The 20,821-nt window shown below is 34.6% G+C and overlaps 1 protein-coding gene across 1 annotated transcript; it reads left to right on the plus strand.

The window, feature by feature from the left end:
• Positions 1–4,025: 4,025 nt before the first annotated feature.
• On the plus strand, positions 4,026–18,885 carry LOC143577798 (uncharacterized). The gene is made up of 14 exons (XM_077061528.1): positions 4,026–4,115; positions 4,228–4,495; positions 4,609–4,675; positions 4,774–4,827; positions 5,220–5,313; positions 5,403–5,572; positions 5,642–5,762; positions 5,857–6,045; positions 6,121–6,195; positions 6,282–6,503; positions 17,876–17,926; positions 18,016–18,078; positions 18,633–18,759; positions 18,839–18,885. The coding sequence occupies exons 1-14, from the start codon at positions 4,026–4,028 to the stop codon at positions 18,883–18,885; spliced, it is 1,638 nt and encodes a 545-aa protein (XP_076917643.1).
• Positions 18,886–20,821: the final 1,936 nt, after the last annotated feature.

Below are 20,821 nucleotides of genomic sequence, written 5' to 3' on the forward strand. Positions count from 1 at the left end.
TACATCGGACCTTTTGACATTGTTGCAAAAATTGGTCCCGTAGCTTACCGATTAAAACTACCCTTAGAACTGAGCACTATTCACGACGTGTTTCATGTATCGAATCTGAAAAAGTGTTTGACTGATGAAACGACAATAGTACCACTGGAAGATGTTCAGATCAACGAAAAACTCAACTTCGTAGAGGAACCGGTAGAAATTGTAGACGGGAAAACCAAACAGTTACGACACAACAAAATTTCATTGGTAAAAGTTCGGTGGAATTCAAAACAAGGACCCGAATATACTTGGGAACGAAAGGACGAATTCCGAAAAAAATACCCACACCTGTTCCCTAGAAAATCAATGACACATTAAATTTCGGGGACGAAATTTCTTAACGGGGGGAGAATGTGACATTCATGACAAAACGAGGTACACTATATTCATTACGTAACAAGTAAACGATAAATCGGTTAATTTGTAGTGCTTAAACGAGTAACCGACCGATACTAATTATGACCCGTATACATACTGAGGGGTCATATACGAGTTATATATATATTATAGAGGCTAACATGTTGATATTTAGGCCCCGGTACGTTTAAAACTCTTTAAACGAAAAATGTTTCGTTTATCGATACGCTATAAGCTTAAACGCAATCGTTAATATCAAAACAAGCATTGTAGCATCCGTTAAGCCGAAAAAGATTTATAAAACACTTATATGACATGTTCTAAGCAATCCGTGAAAATATTTTGGAATTTTACAACGAGTCAGTACGTTTTTCTTATTTTACAAAAATAAGCTGAAAAACACACGTTTTTACGTTATTTATCACACCCGAATTAATTTTCTTGCGAAAAACCGGACCCGAACTAAATTTAAAGTGGGCTTTTCATGTTTGGGCTTGTGTGTATAGTTTAATGGGCCAAAACAGCCCATTAAGGGCCTCCAAGACCTCCGATCGCTAGCGGCCAGCCACAAAAATAATACACACCTTTTTATAACTTCACCCTTAAGCTCTTGTTATTCATTATAACATATAAGTTTTGAAGTCCAGCAGCTCTAGTTCTGTCCTTCCAAACCCTTGCCCAAAACCCTCAAGTAAGTTGCATTTACATGGATTTTTAACCATCCTTTAACTAAGTTATAATCTTATAAACATGTTTTAGTTAGTTTTAAACATGATTAACCATCCAAAAACCCTAAAAATCAAGTAAAATTATGTTTTGATGTTAAACATGTTTACAAACCAGGAACATATACTTTTTTGGTCAAAAACGCGGATTAGAACATGAATACAACGTTTTTACGGTTAGAAAGTTCGGTTTGAATCCAAAACCGAAACCCTAATTTTCAAGGCTGTTACATGGATGATTTATGCTTGGTTTGATGTTATATGATATGTAGATATACTGAGTTTGCAACCCGAGACCCGGAGAATCGCTTAAGCTAGCAAAATTCATCGAAAACCAACAAGGTAAACCCGTAATACTCGTTTAGGGGCTGTTTAGTATTAGGTTGTGACGTGCTTGTTGTTAGCTTGTGAAAATTTGCAGGGACATTAGGGATCATATAAATGAGTCCCTGTTCAAATTTGGTAATTTTTCGATAAACGGAGAATATTTGGTGAATTTATTCCCGTTTATGAGCGTTTATTTGGGAAAAATAGCTAAACATATTGAAATATTATGAAACTTGGTTTTGGAGTTTGATATGGGATGGTAAGATTACTGGTAAAGTTTGGGAATCATTGGAAATGCCTAAGTATGGTTTGTACGATCATGGTTTAACCGAATTTTAACAGCCGAAAAACGCACAAAAAGGCATTTTGTCAAAAGAGTTAAGTTCTGGAAATTTTGCAGGGGCTATGTAATGACATTGAGGCCATTGGTAAAAATTATCGGATTTTTTGGAGGTCGTTTGATATAAACGGGCCATTTATTACACGATTATAACCTATAAAATGAATTTTTATAAATAAATAAATAATCATAAAATTTCTGAAAATATTTTTATAAAATTCTCCATGTCTTAATGTATTTTTACAAAAATTTACATAATTTATATATAATTACATATTTAGTTATGATTTATCAAAGATTTAAATTATAATTGTTTTAACGAAACCGGCAGTTTTGTGTTTAACGGACTTACTGGTATGTCAAAATATCAAAAGTGGTCAAATATCATATTTTTGAATGATATTAATAAAAACAAACTTTTTACGAAAATTCCGGACAATTCGGGTGGATTGTGCGCGTTTTGTATAATCAAACCCGTGTGAAAACAGAAACGAACCCTGCGATCAAACCAGACACCGAAACCTTAAAATTCTTTTATAAATCAAATCATTTTATCAATCAATACATTTACTTAAGTTTATGTGATCTTACCTAATCCCGAAAAGTATAAACGATCAACTGAGCTAGGCTCGGAAAACGGTGAAACTGAGCCAAATCCAGTTTTAAACATTTCATAGTATACAACGTCACAATCTAAGACTATGGTCATGTTCTGGGCCTAACAGCTATACCCAGATTATCTATACAGCCCGACTTAGCTTAAACACTGTACTAGTAATAACAATACGATACCGTTTATAGGAATCAGGCTATAAACGAGACATCTGACTATTTGATACGTGTTTTCTGTGCGAACTACGATAAGGTGAGTTTCACGACCCCCACTTTCTAAACTGTTTTACGAACTTTTGGGGTGAAAAGCATGTTTACATAAACTGTTATACTTGAAAACGTGTGATGATGTGGATTATCTAAGTACTAACACTTGACAAGTCCCCACAAACACAAGTGATTAACTTCGTGCCGGTGGCGTGTGGATAGTACTATCGGTTTGACAAACCCAACTGTGACAGAGCCGGTGGGGTAAGCCGGAACATATGTAAAAACCAGTTGCACATTGTCATTATATATTTACATACTGCTATGTGGTGTTAGACATGGTACATACATGGGGCAAATTGGCTGTTAAATGCCAACAGGAGTGCATGGGCAGGAGAGGCCATGCAGTATAGCTCGTTTCGGTTTCACTTGTGGCTTAGTATAATGCATCATACACAGACATATATACATACACACTGTAAACTTTACGAACTCGTGAACTGATTTCATTGATACTCGTGAAACTTGAAACTCACCAACTAGACATAGTTGACCCGTTTTAACATGCTTTTCAGGTAAAGCAAAAGTGGAATGATTTGCTTACATGCTTGGTGTTAGGAAGAAAGTTGAATAGCTGTGAATAGACGCTGATATAATACTGTATAAGAAGCTCGTAAACTGGTTATGTGTTTTTCTTATCTAGTTTGTAAACTTAGTACCAACCCATGTATTATGATGTAAATTAGTTTATGAATTTCTTTATAAACAATGTTGTTGATACCAGTGTTATCTGTTACATTCCCGTATTACGCTTCCGCAACTGCCTAGTCGGGGTGTGACACAGATTAATGTTTCAACATCTATTATGCTATGCAAGTCAATTTGTGCATCTGATTTTTACACTCCCATAACTAATTGTACACATATTTCATTGGATTAAAACATAATATGCGAGAAAAATATACTCATGACCATAAATCATTTTTTCGTTACCATAAGTGCAAAATTGTTCTCACATAACGCTCAGAAACTAACCACTTTCGCGATTTATCCAAGTCTTCATCGTGATTCTAATAACCGTAAATTTAGACCTTATTATAATTACAATTATAATTTACAATTATTCCAAATCATTTATATTTATATTAAATTTTACATAAACAAGTAACTAATTTATACTATATAATCGTTACTTTGTTAATAATTTTCTTATCACCTTATACCATTACAACCTACATTTTTTTTTCTTCATCCAAGTTAATGCCAACTTTACTTTTACTATTTTTTGTACAATATACCATCGCTTACGTTTAATATATGTTATGTAATTGTGTTTTTGTTTCTTAAGGTTAATGGAGGTCTAGAAGTTTACTATGTTACACGATATTGACGTACTTAGATCTACTCCATCTACCATTATGGTAAAAGTGTTGAAGGTTTGGGGTGTCAAGGATAAAAATAATACTAATGAGGATTTCTTGATTGAAATGGTTTTTATGGATGAATCGGTAATCATTTTTTACCATTTATGTTTATAATTATGGCATAACTGTATATTTTGTTTAGTTTATTATCTACATTTATTTTTGACACTGGCTAATTTTTTTTTTAAAATTTCAGGGTAACCGAATGCAATCAACAGTTTTTAAACAAGATATATTCCGTTTCAAACGTTATTTAAACGAGAATGCTACATTAAGTATAGTAAACCCTAGCCTTGAATCTAATGCGTCTAATTACAAGGTTATCGACTACCCAAATAAGTTAGTGCTGAATTCCAGTACCCATGTGAATCCTTGTAACCAGTTTGATGGTCCTAGTTTTGGTTTTAAGTTTTACTCATTCAAGTCAATGATTGATAAAGAAATTCCTTTGAAAGATACCATAGGTATTATTTACATAAATTACTGTTTTTATAATTTATGAATCTTTTATGTTTTTCTAATTCTTTAATCGGAATTTTTCTAAATATAATTGGACATGTTGTTCATGTTTTTAAAGATAACAATTCCAATATGAGAGATGTAAAAAAGAATGCAAGATTAACTATGGAGGTTTCTTACTTGAGGTACATGTTTTTCATAATTTTATATGACCATATGTTATATTCTTTCTTAATATTTGAACAATATAAAATATTAGTTCTAATAATAGTTATTTTTATAGCGGTGACTGTGTTTACGTCACTCTTTGGGGGGATTACGCATCACAGTTCTCTAGGTATGTTGTTGAGCATTTTGATGAATAACATATGATTATCCTCATGCAATTTGGTAGAGTTAAATACCATAAATGCTTGTTTTAATATTTTTTTATATATAATTCCTTTTTTCTAAGACTTGTTATTTTTAATATCATAATAACTGCCTTGTGTTTGTTTTTTTAGAGAAACCATATGTGTCTAATTCCTACGTTTCTGACGTTACTTCTGTGTTCATCAATGATAATAGTTTTGAGATTGAAGATTATAAGACAAAGTAATATTATTATTAAATGTCCTAATTGTTTCTTAAATAATTATTTTCCTTACATTTATGAATTTCTATACTTTTAAATTTGTTTTTCAATTTGTTTGAGTTTTTGGACTTCAATGTTGATGGTCCTGTTCGTAGGCCGATTCCTTTAAAATTGATGTATACTCTTGATGAAGAGTTTTTGAAGGCTACATCATTCTTCAACATTTGTGAAATTTGCACAATATTGCAGGTAAATATTAATAATTCCATGTAATTATAATTTATAACATCTACCAGAAGTATATGTTAACTTGTTTAAGTCATTTATTTCAACCAAAGAGTATTATAGTACTCGGGACCATAAAGGCGAATTGTCCTGATTCTGAATGGTACTATGTCGGTTGCAATAATTGTAATCGTAAGTTGAGCGTAACTGTTGTGGAAGGCAATGACATTTATGAATGTAAGAATCAGAGATGTAACACTTTGGGTGTTACACCTACTCCTAGGTATAATGTATAAACAAATATTTTAGATAATAATTGTTGACATGTTGTTGATTAAAAAAATTAGTTCAGGTATAAGATTAAGCTAAGAGTTCAAGACGGCAGTGGTGTTGTTTCGTTGACACTTTTTGATCGCGATGCCAAACTTCTTATCAACAAAACAACATCTGAATTGCTTGCTATTAAAGATCAGGTTATGTTATTATTTATTCATATTCAACTTCTTAGTATGTTATTTATATGAAACAATATTTATGTAACACATGTTTTTCTAAACAGTATTATAGGATGATGTCGTTGATATTGGATTTCCCAGTGAGTTGAACTCTTTGTTGGAAAAGAAGTTTGCTTTTAAAGTTGAGATTGCCGATTTCAATTTTAGGAATTATGTTGAGGTATACGGTATATCAAAGCTAATAGATGATCAACAATTTATTTCTGAGATTGAGAAAAGACTAATGCATGCGTTTATAGTGGTAAATTCATCTGCATTTAATTTATAACAACTACATTATAGCCTTATATTCTAATTTTTTGTATTATATTTGTAGCCTTTGGATTCCGAATCTCTAACATTTGGAAATTCTTTAACTGACTTTCAATCTACAAGCTCTGCTTATTTAAAGGTTTGTTACACTCATATCTATTTTACATTAATTTATTTGTTTGCTTTATTTCTATATTTGTTTTTCAACTTTTTTGTTTATTACAGATTTCTGAAAATGGGGATAACCAAACTCCAATTTCTTTTCGTTTGGTTGATGAGGAAGTGAATGAGATCAAGTTGTCAAGTAGTGATTCCGATGACAAGCTGAAGCGTAAACTTGTGGATGTTTTTGATGGTGATGGTCAATTTGGATTTTCTTCTACTAAGTCGAAGACAAGTGATGTCCAAGATGATCCTGAGTTGATTAACGTTATTGGAATATGTAAGGTCCCGTTACCGCTGCCCTATTTTGGACGTTGGATTTACTCATAAACACCGTTCTAAACATCAGAGTTAATTAAAACATTAGCGGAATAATAAAACTTTCATAAAACATTACATATTAATCCATAACTTTGTATCAAACATATTGTCTTTCAAAATCAAAAACATTAAACATAAAACATCCTATGTCTTCTGATTCCAGACTCTTATTCTTCTGCCATGTGCCTCCGCTCAAGCCAGCTGTCTCATATGACTTACCTGCGTGCATACTAAAAGTCAGCTACGCTGAGTGAGTTCTAGTTAATCATATACCTTACAACACATTCATAACTACATACTTTCATACTTACTTACCTTCATACTTTCTTTCTTTCATATTCATACCTTACGTTTTAAAGAGCATTACGCCCTATAACCTTCGAATATATTATTAGGGTATGCAACCCTTTAACCTTCGCAAATATTATTAGGGTATGCAACCCTTTTATCTTTCGCATATATTATTAGGGTATGCAACCCTTTAACATTCGCATATATTAGTAGGGTATGCAACCCTTTATCCTTCGCATATATTATTAAGGTATGCAACCTTTAACCTTCACATATATTAGTAGGGTATGCAACCCTTTATCCTTCGCATATATTAGTACGGTATGCAACCATTTAACCTTACTTTACCTTTCATTATCATCTCCATTATCACATTCATACATATCTTACAGAATATCATACATATCATAGTCATACATACTTCCTTATTCACATACTCATGCCATACAATACTTTCCATAACAATGCATGAAATACCTGAAGGTCGTTCACATACTGTCAAGCGTGCATTCATAATTTAAACATAACTATCACATTCATCATTAAGACATACACTTACCATGTAACATCCCGTTTTTTCGAGTTTCGGTTAATAAATGAAATATGAGTTATTATGAGTCGGGCTAGTGTTGGGTATATGGATATGGGTTATGGACTTGGGTTATGAAAGAAAGAAGGAAAGACCATGGGCTTAAGCCCATGATCAATAAATATATACCTTTAATCACCCATTTAATTCATTTCACACACATTCCATACACCTCCCAAAACACACACTTAAGCTCTCTCTAGTTTATCTCACTCTATCCGGAATCACCAAGGAAAATCCAATCCCGATCCAAGGTAATGATAGTATAATATTGTATGAGCTTAAACCCGTTAGATATAGCCACTAAACGACGAGCCGACACCGTTAAACCGTTTATGTCACGAGATCCGGGTGGAATCGGGTATAAGCCGAACCTAAGATGGGCTTAGGGGTCACCCTAGCTCAGATCTGGATCGAACGGGACGAAAAACGGTGAAAAACGAGTTAAAACTTGTTTTTCCGGCGAACCCGCGGTTTTCCGGCGGCGGCGCCGGAAAGGCGGCGTGTGTGAGGAAGGGAATGTCAGAGAATGTTTTTGACATTCTCTGACCTAACCCTACTTCTCTAACGGGCACCTAACGAATTAGAAGTGATTCGCTAGCTGATTCGTCAAAGGGAATATAACGAACTAGCTTCAGTTCGTGTTCAATTCGTTAAGGGGAAAGGATGATGAATCACCCTTGATTCGTTATAGCCAGTTCGTAAGAAGAGATAACGAATTAGATGGACTAATTCGTTATATGGACTGGTTCGCTATGGACTGATTCATTAAGGAGTCCAGTTCGTTAAAAGGTTCAATTCGTTATAGGAACCAGTTCGCTAGGATAAGACAATTCGTTATGAACCAGTAACGAATTAGAAGTTTAACGAAATGACAAGAACAGTCCCTGACTTAGAAAAAGAATGATTTAATTACAAGGAAGCACTTGAACTTTTAAGTAGCAAATTAATTAATGATTCAAAATGCTAACGGAAAATGTGATTCAAAAGGCTCTGCCCCTTGGACCCTGCTATGGGCTGCCGCCCCTAGACCCCGCTGCCAGGGGCGCTGCCCCCGGACCCCCGTCCTTTGTGGGATATAATTTGACTAGAAATGCGATATGTGTAGTGGCAGTTAATTGATACGTGTAATTGGTATACAGTTAGTCGTGCACAGCTAAAGAAGGGAATAACTATTAACGGTGAACGTAATCGAGTTCAGGTGAGTTTTTAGCCCCACTTCCTTGTTATGTTTTCGGGGCTTTGTGCATACTCGATGTGATAGTTAATACACTTACCCTAAGTGGTAAGTGTATGCCTTGTATGATTTATGTATGATGATTGCTTGACGGTGTGTGAACGATCTTCAGATATTGCATGTGCCGTCAAGTGATAGTTAATGGTATGATTGATATGTGTGATGTATGAATGATCTATGTATGATTATATATGATATATGAATAATGTAAGTATGATATGTTGATGGTACGTGAACGCTCTTCGGAGATTGCACATATTGTCAAGGAAAGTATGTAAAGGACAAGTATGTTATAGTAGTAAGAATGTAGGGAACCGACCCTAATAATATCGGCGAATGAAGGGAACCAACCCTAATAGTATCGGCGAATGTAGGGAACGACCCTAATAATATCGACGAAGTTAATAGGGCGAAATGATCTTTAAAACGTATATGTACGAATGGAAGTGTTACGTAAGTATGAAAGAAAGGATGAAAGTACGAATGTATGTAAGCATGTAAGTAAATACGAAGTATGTACCTTCGGGTGCATAGGTCAGTATGTGAATGTATTGTATGTCACCTGATTAACTAGAACTCACTCAGCGTAGCTGACTTTTAGTATGCACGCAGGTGAGTAGAATGAGGCAACTTGCTTGAGGGGAAGCACATAGCATGGATTTGAAGACACTGACATCTCAATGAAGTGTTATGTTATGATGTTTTGAAAGATAATGTTTTAAGTTTAAATGATCTGAATGTTGGTTAAAGACAAGAAATAATGGATATGTAATATATTGGTTTGAAGTTTATTATTCCGCGAAAGTTTTAATTAACTCTGTTATTTAGAACTAAGTTTATGAGTAAATCCAACGTCCAAAGTAGGGCATCGGTAACGGGGCCTTACATACCATTTAAGGTAAGTGTATTAACATTCACATCGAGTATGCACACAGCTCTGAAAACATAACAAGGAATGTGGCTAGAAACTCACCTGCATCCTGTTTCTTTCTCCGTTAATTGTTAAAGCCTTCTTTAATTGAGCTCTGCTAACTATATACGAGTTACACGTATCAATACTTGTCGTATTTCTATTTCAGCCAAAAGTGGCTAAGTCTTGTCTAATCTAATGGCCTCGTATTAGATTGCTTTTACTTAGATTTTATTCTAAAACCCTATCATATTTGAATTTGTGGTTTTCATTTACTTTAATATTCTTTCTTTCTTTGGTAATCTTTATTTCATTCCCTTGCATGTAATCGAATCTTGGATTTGTAAGCAAACTTAAATGTAAGCGAACATAAATGCAAGAGAACTTATATGCAAGCTAACTTGGATTAAGCGAACTTGCATGTAAGCGAACTTAATGGTAAGCGAACTTGCATGTAAGCAAACTTAATTGTAAGCGAACTTGGATGTAAGCAAACTTAATTGTAAGCGAACTAATTGAGCTGCTGCCCCCGGCTCGTTTTATCATCCTTAACACACATCTCGTGACCTTAATTCACTTTTTACGGTTAGGCCTTAGCCATAAACGTTCCCTTGACCGTTTGCGGTGCAAACTTGACCCGAATGAACGTAAAGCTTGGATCTTTATGGCTAAGATGCTCAAAATTGGATCTAGGGTATCTTTAAATGAGCCGTACATAGCCATGGGTTCGTTAAGTTCGTTTCTAACATCATTTTTGCTATTTTATCGTTCGCTTATACCCGATCTACTCTAGGTTTAAGTTTCATAGCTAGCCATTCATAAAAACGTAAACTTTAAAGATCAAGAACGTACTTTTATTCGTTTTAAAGATACAATATTTTTTGGTTATGAACCTTTACCTTGTTTTAGCTTGTATATCAAAGATCTATCAAGAATCTAAGTTTGTTTGATCTCGCTCCTCCTCTCCTTCTCACGGCCGTAAATGGCAATGTGGGTGTGTGTGTTTTGAGTGTGTAGAGAATAAGATGGAAAGAAATAAGGGGTTTAGAGTTTTAGGGAGGTTTAAGGGAGTATTTATACTCTCTTAAGCCCATATACCTAAGGCCCATGCCATCCCTTATTCCATCTTTCCCCACCCAAGTCCATATTCTTTATAATATTTAATCTTAATTAAATATTAACGCACGTTTCAAATCATAAACTTTCTTTATTTATTATTATGAAATTGAACGCGTGTTCATAATATTTAATCTTAATTAAATATTAATGCATTTTCAATTCTTTCTGCTCGAAGAAGTACTTTAAACTTTTATGATCTGTATAAATAGTACACTTAGTACCATATAGATAATGCCTCCATATCTTGAGAACATGCACTACTGCTGTTAGCTCTAAATCATGCGTCGGATAAGTACTCTCATGGACTTTCAACTGTCGTGACGCGTAAGCTATCACTTTTCCTCGTTGCATCAACACCCAACCTAACCCACGATGCGAAGCATCAGTACAAGCAACCAAATCCTCGTCGCCATCGGGCAAGGCAAGGATCGGAGCTTGTGTGAGTCTTTTCTTTAATTCCTTAAAGGCCTCTTCTTGAAACTTACCCCAACTGAATACTACCGACTTTTGGGTAATACCGCTCAACGGTGCGGCTGTCTTGGAGAAAGCTTCGATGAATATCCTATAATAGCCAACTAACCCTAAGAAGCTTCGTATATCAGTCGGATTATGTGGAGTCTTCCAATTCGTTATCGCTTCAATCTTAGCTGGGTCCATGATAATCAGGGGCGGATTCAGTATTGAGCCAGGGGGAGCGTATGCACCCCCTCAAATTCGTATTTTCTTATATAAACTTCTACTATATTAGGTTCAAAGACCCCAAGTGCCCTATCCGTGATTTTTTTAGTGCCCCAAACTCAACTTTTCGAGCCAACTTTTCAAACACAATTGTAGTTTTTCTTTCACAAAATAACAATTAAGCTTAGATTATTTAATTGTCTAACCACTTCATCAACTAGTTATTAACATAGTGATATATTTTGTTAGTTAATCGGACCATCATATAAATTAGACCAAAATATGATAGTATTCAGAGTATAATTTCTTTTTTATAATTTTACACTATTTAACTTTAAATTTTTTTATTTGCACATAAGAGCGCTTTGTGTCGTAACAATTATGCAAAGGTTTATATCAACTGTAATATGTATTTTGTTATTGTGTTTTGGGGAAATTTATTGCCTACATCTCTATATAATGTAATTTCATTTGATCTGGCCCATTTTGGCTTGATCCGTTTTAGTTTGACTTGACCCGTTCTGTGTTGACCGTTTTTTGCACCCACTAGCAAAACTTTCTGGATCCTCCATTGACGGTAATCCCTTCAGGATTTATCACGTGACCTAGAAATTGCACTTCTCGTAACCAAAACGCGCACTTCAAAAACTTAGCGTATAACTTTTCCTTCTTCAGAGTCTTCAATACCTTTCTCAGATGCTCGGCATGATCAGACTCGTTCTTTTAATAGATCAATATATCATCAATGAAGACGATAACCAACTTATCCAACATCGACCAACACACCCTATTCATCATGTCCATAAATGTTGTAGGAGCATGCGTTACACCGAATGACATTACTAGAAACTCGTAGTGTCCATACCGCGTCCGAAGCGCTGTCTTAGGGATGTCTGCCTCTTTCACTTTTAGCTGATGATAGCCTAATCTGAGATCTATCTGAGAGAACCAACTTGAACCTTGCAGTTGTTCAAACAAATCATCAATCCTTGTCAAAGGATATATATTCTTTACCGTAATCTTGTTCAACTCGCGATAGTCTATACACATTCTCATACTTCCATCCTTTTTCTTCACGAACAACACTGGTGCGCCCCACGGGGAAACACTTGGTCTTATAAAACCCTTGTCAAGGAGTTCCTGCAGTTGGGACATCAGTTCTTTCATCTCGGACGACACTAGACGGTAAGGCGCTTTCACGACGGGCTGGACTCCTGGTACTAAACCTATCTGGAATTCTATCTCTCGCTCTGGTGGCAACCTCGGAAGATCTTCAGGGAATACTTCTGGGTAGTCGCGCACGATAGGAACATCTTTCATTTCTTTCATCTCGTCCGTAGCGTTGACAACATACGCCAGGTAGGCACCGCACCCTCTCCTTAACAATCCCTCGACTTTTATCATTGAATTGACATTAAGCCCAGAACTTTCCTTATCACCATAAACCGTCACCACACTACCATCCAAGGACTTCAACCTTATCATCCTACTCTTACACACTATATGAGCTTCATACTCAGATAACCAATCCATTCCCAAAACCACATCGAACCTTCCTAAGGTCATAACATACAAAGTAACAGGGAACTCATGTCACTCTAACTCTATCTTACAGTCCTTATTTTAACCAAAGTGTCACTAGCGGTTTCTACTATAAAAGTTTCAGACACTCGGCAACATTTCATTTTAGCTAATTTACTAAATGGCGTAGCTACAAAGCTTTTGTTCGCACTCAAATCAAACAATACTTAAGAGGAAATACCGTTTACTAGGAACGTACCTGTCACAACATCTGGAATCTGCTTGGCTTGCTCTTGGGTCTACATGTAGGTCCTGGTCTTTGGTCTTGATGGTTCAACATCCTTCTTCCCGCTTCCTCCAGTTTCAGTACACTCTATGGCCATGTGGCCCGTCTTACCACACCGGAAACATGCCGGCTTCTCGCTGCACTCATGAGCATTGTGCCCCACCTTTCCGTGTTTATAACAGGCGTTTGACCCTACTCTGCACTCTCCTCCATGTGTCTTTCCACATTTATAACAAATATCTGATCCTTTACCCCACTTGCACTCACCACCGTGCATCTACCCGCAGGTCTTACACGACCTCTTCTCCCAAACTCTCGGCTGTTTGTTCTTAGGGTTCCACGTTTGAGTACTGGGTCGTTTAACAGGAGCGACCCACTTCTTATCTTTCTTCTCTTCTCCCACCACAACATCATCCACAGCCAGGTTTTCATAAACCATCTCCGCGAGCACGATGGCAGAGACAAAAGTACCAGGTTTGTTCGCCCTGACTAGTATGCTAAAATTCTGCGGCAATCGTCTTACCGAGCACTTGACTCTTTTAGCCTCAGTGTTAACCATATTGAGCACCAACCTAGACATTCGGTTGAACTTTGTGGTATACTCCCGGTGTGTCATCCTTCCCACTTTCAAGTTCAGGAACTTCATCACCGCCTTCTCAACTTCGGCGTCAGCATAGAACCTTTTTATCACCAACTCTTTCAGATCATCCCACCTCATTTCCTTAATCTCTTCTAGACTCTTCCTCTACTCCACACATTCCCACCAATACATAGCTTCCTCACCAAATGACTGAGTGGCATAACCTACTGCTTGGTCGGGACGACACTCGCTAATTCGGATAACCTTGTCCATGGCAGTTATTCATTGAAGAGTAGAGATTGCGTCTCCCAAACCGGTTAGCTTTGGAGGCTCACATCCTTTGAAGGACTTATAGTTACACCCACCTCGGCCTCTTTTCCTATCATCAACCTTCACAGACTTAACCACACTTGATTCTTCCTTTTCTTTCTCATTATCCTTCTTACTTTTCTCCCCAACTTCTCAGCTCTTCCTTGGCTTCTAGCAGACCCTTCAGGAGTCAAGTTCTTCACAGCAGTGGCTACAGCTTGAACAATGGCTAGTTGAACTGCAGGGTCAAGTTGATACCCTTCGTTGTCGCTTGGGTTTCTTCCAGCGGCGCTTCCTTCGTCTTCTGAGCTGTTTCTAAAGAAGGTGGCGGACAGTGTGTGGCCTGCCACGACGTCCAGTGAAACCTCATGTTCCAACAACTTCCCTAGCTCCAGCCATCGTATTATGGAAGGGAAAACACAAACGTCATCACTCAAGGAACTATTTAGTACAAGGATAATAAGGCTAACAGGTAATAACAATGGCCAGCTGTGGTTAGATGATCAAGTTACTTTCCGTGTCCTATACACTTCCCTTTATGAGTCTATTTGTGCTAAGTCCACTCTTAAACAGTTAATCAATCAAACATTCAAGAAATCCTATCCCTAACATACACATATCCTTTCTTTAGCAGTTAAGCTAACATTACATTCACTATATAACCATGCACTTTACCTTTAATGTGCTTGCTTGAGTGACACATGGCATTCTTGAAATGACATCTTCTTTCTTTTCTTACTTAAATCCCATTCTCTGTTCGAGTCTAAGCATGTAGGATGCTTAAATCTCTCGAACTTTGCTATGATACCAACTTGTAAGGCCCCGTTACCGGTGCCCTACTTTGGATGTTGGATTTACTCATAAACACCGTTCTAAACATCAGAGTTAATTAAAACATTCATGGAAAAATAAAACTTTCATAAAACATTACATATTAATCCATAACTTTGTCTTATCAAACATATTGTCTTTCAAAATAAAAAAATTTAACATAAAACATCCTATGTCTTCCGATGCCAGACTCTTATTCTTCTGCCATGTGCCTCCGCTCAAGCCAGCTGTCTCATTCTACTCACCAGCGTGCATACTAAAAGTTAGCTACGCTAAGTGAGTTCTAGTTAAACATACAACATACAACACATTCATAACTACATACTTTCACACATACTTCATACTTTCATAAATACTTACCTTCATACTATCTTTCTTTCATATTCATACCTTACGTTTAAAAGAGCATTACGCTCTATAACCTTCGCATATATTATTAGTGTATGCAACCCTTTAACCTTCGCATATATTATTACGGTATGAAACCCTTTTATCTTTCGCATATAATTAGAGTATGCAACCCTTTAACCTTCACATATATTAGTAGGGTATGCAACCCTTTATCCTTTGCATATATTATTAGGGTATGCAACCCTTTAACCTTCGCATATATTAGTAGGGTATGAACCCTTTAACCTTCGCATATATTAGTAGGGTATGCAACCCTTTATCCTTCGCATATATTAGTTGGGTATGCAACCCTTTAACCTTACTTTACCTTTCATTATCATCTCCATTATCACATTCATACATATCTTACCGAATATCATGCATATCATAGTCATACATACTTCCTTATTCACATACTTATGTCATACATACTACACTATACTTTCCTTAACAATACGTTCAATACCCGAAGGTCCATCACGTACTGTCAAGCGTGCATTCATAATATAAACATAACTATCACATTAATCATTAAGACATACACTTACCATTTAAGGTAAGTGTATTAATATTCACATCGAGTATGCACATAGCCCCGAAAACATAACAAGGAATGGGGCTAGAAACTCACCTGGATCCTGTTTCTTTCTCCGTTAATTGTTAATTCCTTCTTTAATCGAGCTCTGCTAACTATATATGAGTTATACGTATCAATACTTGTCCTATTTCTATTTCAGCCAAAAGTGGCTAAGTCTTGTCTAATCTAATGGCCTCGTTTTAGATTGCTTTTACTTAGGTTTTATTCTTAAACCCTAGCATATTTGAATTTGTGGTTTTCATTTACTTTAATATTCTTTCTTTCTTTGGTAATCTTTCTTTCATTCCCTTGCATGTAATCGAATCTTGGATTTGTAAGCGAACTTAAATGTAAGCGAACATAAATGCAAGCGAACTTATATGCAAGCTAACTTGGATTAAGCGAACTTGCATGTAAGCGAACTTATGTGTAAGCGAACTTGGTTAAGCGAACTTGCATGTGAGCGAACTTACTTGTAAGCGATCTTGGATGTAAGAGAACTTAATTGTAAGCGAACTTACTGAGCTGTTGCCCCCTACTCGTTTTATCATCCTTAACACACATATCATGACCTTAAGTCACTTTTTATGGTTCGACCTTAGCCACAAACGTTCCCTTGTCCGTTTGCGGTCCAAACTTGACTCGAATGAACGTAAAGCTTGGATCTTTATGGCTAAGATGCTCAAAACTAGATCTAGGGTTTCTTTATACGAGCCGTACATAGCAATGGGTTCGTTAAGTTCGTTTATAACATTAAGTTTGCTACTTTATGGTTCGTTTATACCCGATCTACTCTAGGTTTAAGTTTCATAGCAAACCGTTCATAAAAACGTAAACTTTAAAGATCAAGAACATACCTTTATTCGTTTTAAAGCTACGATTTTGCTTGGTTATGAATCTTTATCTTGTATATAGCTTGTATATCAAATATCTATCAAGAATATAAGTTTTTTTGATCTCTCTCCTCCTCTTTTTCTAACGGCCGTAAATGGCAATATGGGTGTGTGTGTTTTGAGTGTGTAGAGAATAAGATGGAAAGAAATGAGGGGTTTAGGGTTTTAGGGAGGTTTAAGGGAGTATTTACACTCTCTTAAGCCCATGGACCTAAGGCCCATGCCATCCCTTATTCCATCTTTCCCCAACCAAGTCCATATTCTTTATAATATTTAATCTTAATTAAATATTAACGCACATTTCAAAACATAAACTTTCTTTATTTATTATTATGAAATTTAGGATGTTGTTAAACTTCTTACTCCTAAGATTGAGAAGTGACTTCAATATTTCTTTCAAACAATAATAATAAAGACACATGAGTCTTTTAGGTGTCATTTTTATTTAAGACTTAATTTTGGTGGTTTTTTTTTGTTGACTTGATGTTTTGGTTTTCATATGTGATTCACATACATTTCTTTTTGATCATGATGGTTTTTAATTTCTTTATATTATCATTAACCTTAGTTTTTTCTATTATTTAGTGCAACTCCCAAATTTTAGTGGTATTGTTTTATGTTATCTTTTTTAAAAATTTAATTCTATAACTTGTGTTTACCATAATAAAATATTAGCTGTAAAAACTTTAATTAGCTTCTCCCAATATTTAAAATTAACATAAATCTAAAGAGCATAGATATGCTATTTAGGTTCTATTATTTTAAATATATTCCAATAATTAAATATCTTGGTTATATTCTCAAGATACCCATTTACCAAATCATGACCCGTGTAAAAACCGTCTGTTTGTATCATAACCGTATGTGTATCATTTATAACCAATTATATATTTTTTTAAACTATTTCTACCATTCGATCAAAATCATCTTCAGTATTTGATTCTTGTTCCACGTTTTGAAGGTAAGTTTGTCCTTTAAACCCTAATTAGTGCTTGATTTATTCACAATTAATCCATATTTTTACATTTCACTTCATTATTCCACTTATTTTTTTACCATTAATGTCAATTTCATATATTCGTATTCGTTACCATAAACGTAATTTGCGTTATATTTGCTAACCAGATGTATTATCCTGCATTAGCTGTGCTTAATCAACCCTCCCTGGAAGATATGGTGAGTATCTGCCAGTTATAAGTAGACATTATTCTCGTTAACTGCTATTTTTATTAATATATTCAAATAAACTTCTGTTAATTTTCTAGAAAATTCCTAGAGATTATTTTCAGCTTCTTTTCCCACATCAGTCTGTCCATGAGACTGTTACCGTTAGCCATTTAAATCAAGATTGGAGTGTTGATATTTATTTTAATCATGATAAGTATTTATTTGGCTATGGATGATTCCAATTTGTAAGAGATAATGGTTTTAAATTTGGTGATGTTTTGGTTTTCTAATCCAACTCATCCACACGAGCGGAGATTGTTATATGTACCTATTCATCCTGATTGGGAACATAAAGTTTTTGATGTTTATGTCTCTTATCCAACAATGAATAAGTTGGTTTGTTAAACTATATTATGATTCTGAATTTTATATAAATTTCACATTTTTGAATATTTATTTGTTTAAATTTTAACATTGTTCCTTTATATTATACTTATATATCAGCATTTAAGGGACGATCAGCTGGTATGTTTCCTTCCATATCTCATTCGTGGAAGATCATATGCCAATTAGGTCGTTTATACAATTGATGGAAGTAGATGGACCCTTGTGTTTAAAAGTTTGTGGAGCAGTACTCCGGGATATGCATTTGTTGGTGAATGGCCAAATATAGCAAGGCATGTTAATTTACAAGTTAAGGATTATCTTGTCTTAGAAACCAGTTGAGGAAAACACTCTGAGGTTGTGTGTGTTTGATAGTCGTGGTGTTGAACGTACACTGTTTTATCAACAAAATATTGTTGGTGGTCACTCGGGAAATGTTGATATAGTTACTATTGATGGTTAGTTTCCCAATATTCACATAATTTTTATATCAAAATATAATTATCTTATAAATTTTGTTCTATGTCTTTTAATTAGATGATGAAAGCTTTGGTGTTGTTGATCTAGAAGTGGACTGTGTTTGAATTAATGACGACCATGTCAATAACAATTTTGTTGAAGTTGTTATTAGGGATCGTTTGGTAAGTTTTGTTCCAATGTTCTAAATATGTTATAGTATAACAATTTTTTGTTATTTAAGTATGTACTATGTTTAACTTGAAATACTTTTGTTTATTATTTATAGCGTTTACCTGTTCAATTTGGACTTGACAATGGATTGAATGTTGAGAATGATTTGGTTTTAATAAACCCAATTGGTGAAGATTTGATGACTGAAATTCGCATTGAACACAATTCGGGTAATAAAAAGTTTAGAGTTCATGACTGGCGTTTATTTAAAAGGACTTGATATTGGTAAAAAGTGTGTACTCGAGTATAACCATAGCACTCATTCTCTAATCCTGTCAGAAGTATTTGAATAGGTTTAAACTAAACTTTCGTTGTACCAATGTTGGATTATAATTATCTTTTAGTTGTTTAAGCACTGTTACTATTTACATTCAAGACTTTTATGTTTAATATCTTTATTAATTATTATGTTTTTGTATAAATTTAATAGATGTTATAAAACTTTTGTTTATCATATGTTAAGATTTGTCATACATGTTGTGATGTTGATGTTGTTATTATACATGTTAAAGTATGTTATGTTAAATTTATATTTTGGAAGTTTATTTTTTCAATATTTAATATTAACTAAGAAATAAATGTGTTTAATTTCCTAATTGGTCATTGTTATTCTAGAATCAACGTTTTTCAATACTCACCTGTCTAATTTCATATTATGCCAATTCGTATCTCCTATAAAATTATTCACTATTACCTAACTTAGACTATTAATTTAAAATTTAAAAAGTCTTATAAATCCCTAAACGTCTTTTAGGTTTATCAACTTCTATTTCATTATGCCGTCAATCATGTATGTCTCCATCTCTTAATTTCTGTCTTACTCATTCTAATGTATTATAACTTTTTTTCGATTCTTCAAAACTTATATTTCTTAGATTAATCCCACAATAACTAATATATTACTTTTATGTTATGGTGTTTCATGTAAAAACATTATTTTATAATGACAATTTCTTTTGTCATGCTTATTGAAGATCCAAAATTTCCTATTCAGGTCTATAAAAATATTTTTCGGTAAACATTCAATATCTTATTGGTGTAAATCTTAATTTTGTTATTAGGAAATTCCAAAAGAATTTATCCTGCAAAATTCTTTGATGTTTAAAGGGATGCCTCAAACCATTGAAATTCAACATTACAAAGGTTCATCGATAGTGGATTTAAAAACATATGAAAAAACCGTTTGTTTGGCTGATGGAGTTATTGATCTAATGTGTTCTTTTAAAATTCATCCTTATCAGAGGATTATTTATGTTTTATTTGAAGATGAAACTAAATGGTTTGTTAGAACTCCTTCGAAGAAGGCGATTTCTACTTGGCATCGACATTCATTTGTTTTATACAACCATCATAGAATGAAGGACAAATTGGTAAAATTCAGTTTCTTTGTTTTTACTTAATTGTCAGTGGTAGAAATATATATTAAAACCGTGTTAACATATAATATATTTTCCTATTTTCCTAACAGGTTGTTTCAAAGAAGAATATTGAATCCCAGTTTCAAGACGCGCTTTAAATCAGAGTAATTAAGTTAATTTTTGATCATAACCATTAATGGGAGATCTGTTTTAAATTTTATAAAAAAACACTATTTATTTGGTGACGGTTGGAAACAGTTGGTTCAAGACTTGTGTTTTAGAGATGGTAACGTTCTATGGTTAAAGTATGTGAACAAGTCTACCATTGATTTAAAAGTGTATGACAAGAATGGTATTCCTTTATTTTTTTCACATTTACCACCAATTATTTTTCATCAATTATCAATCTTCAATCCACATGGTGAACATACCGTGGAGTCTCCATATTGTGAATCAGTAGTTGGTTATTCTC

This window comes from Bidens hawaiensis, unplaced genomic scaffold, assembly GCF_021521415.1.
Source record: "Bidens hawaiensis isolate Kalapana, Puna unplaced genomic scaffold, B.hawaiensis_p1.1 tig00028807_1, whole genome shotgun sequence".
NCBI classification, from domain to species: domain Eukaryota; kingdom Viridiplantae; phylum Streptophyta; class Magnoliopsida; order Asterales; family Asteraceae; genus Bidens; species Bidens hawaiensis.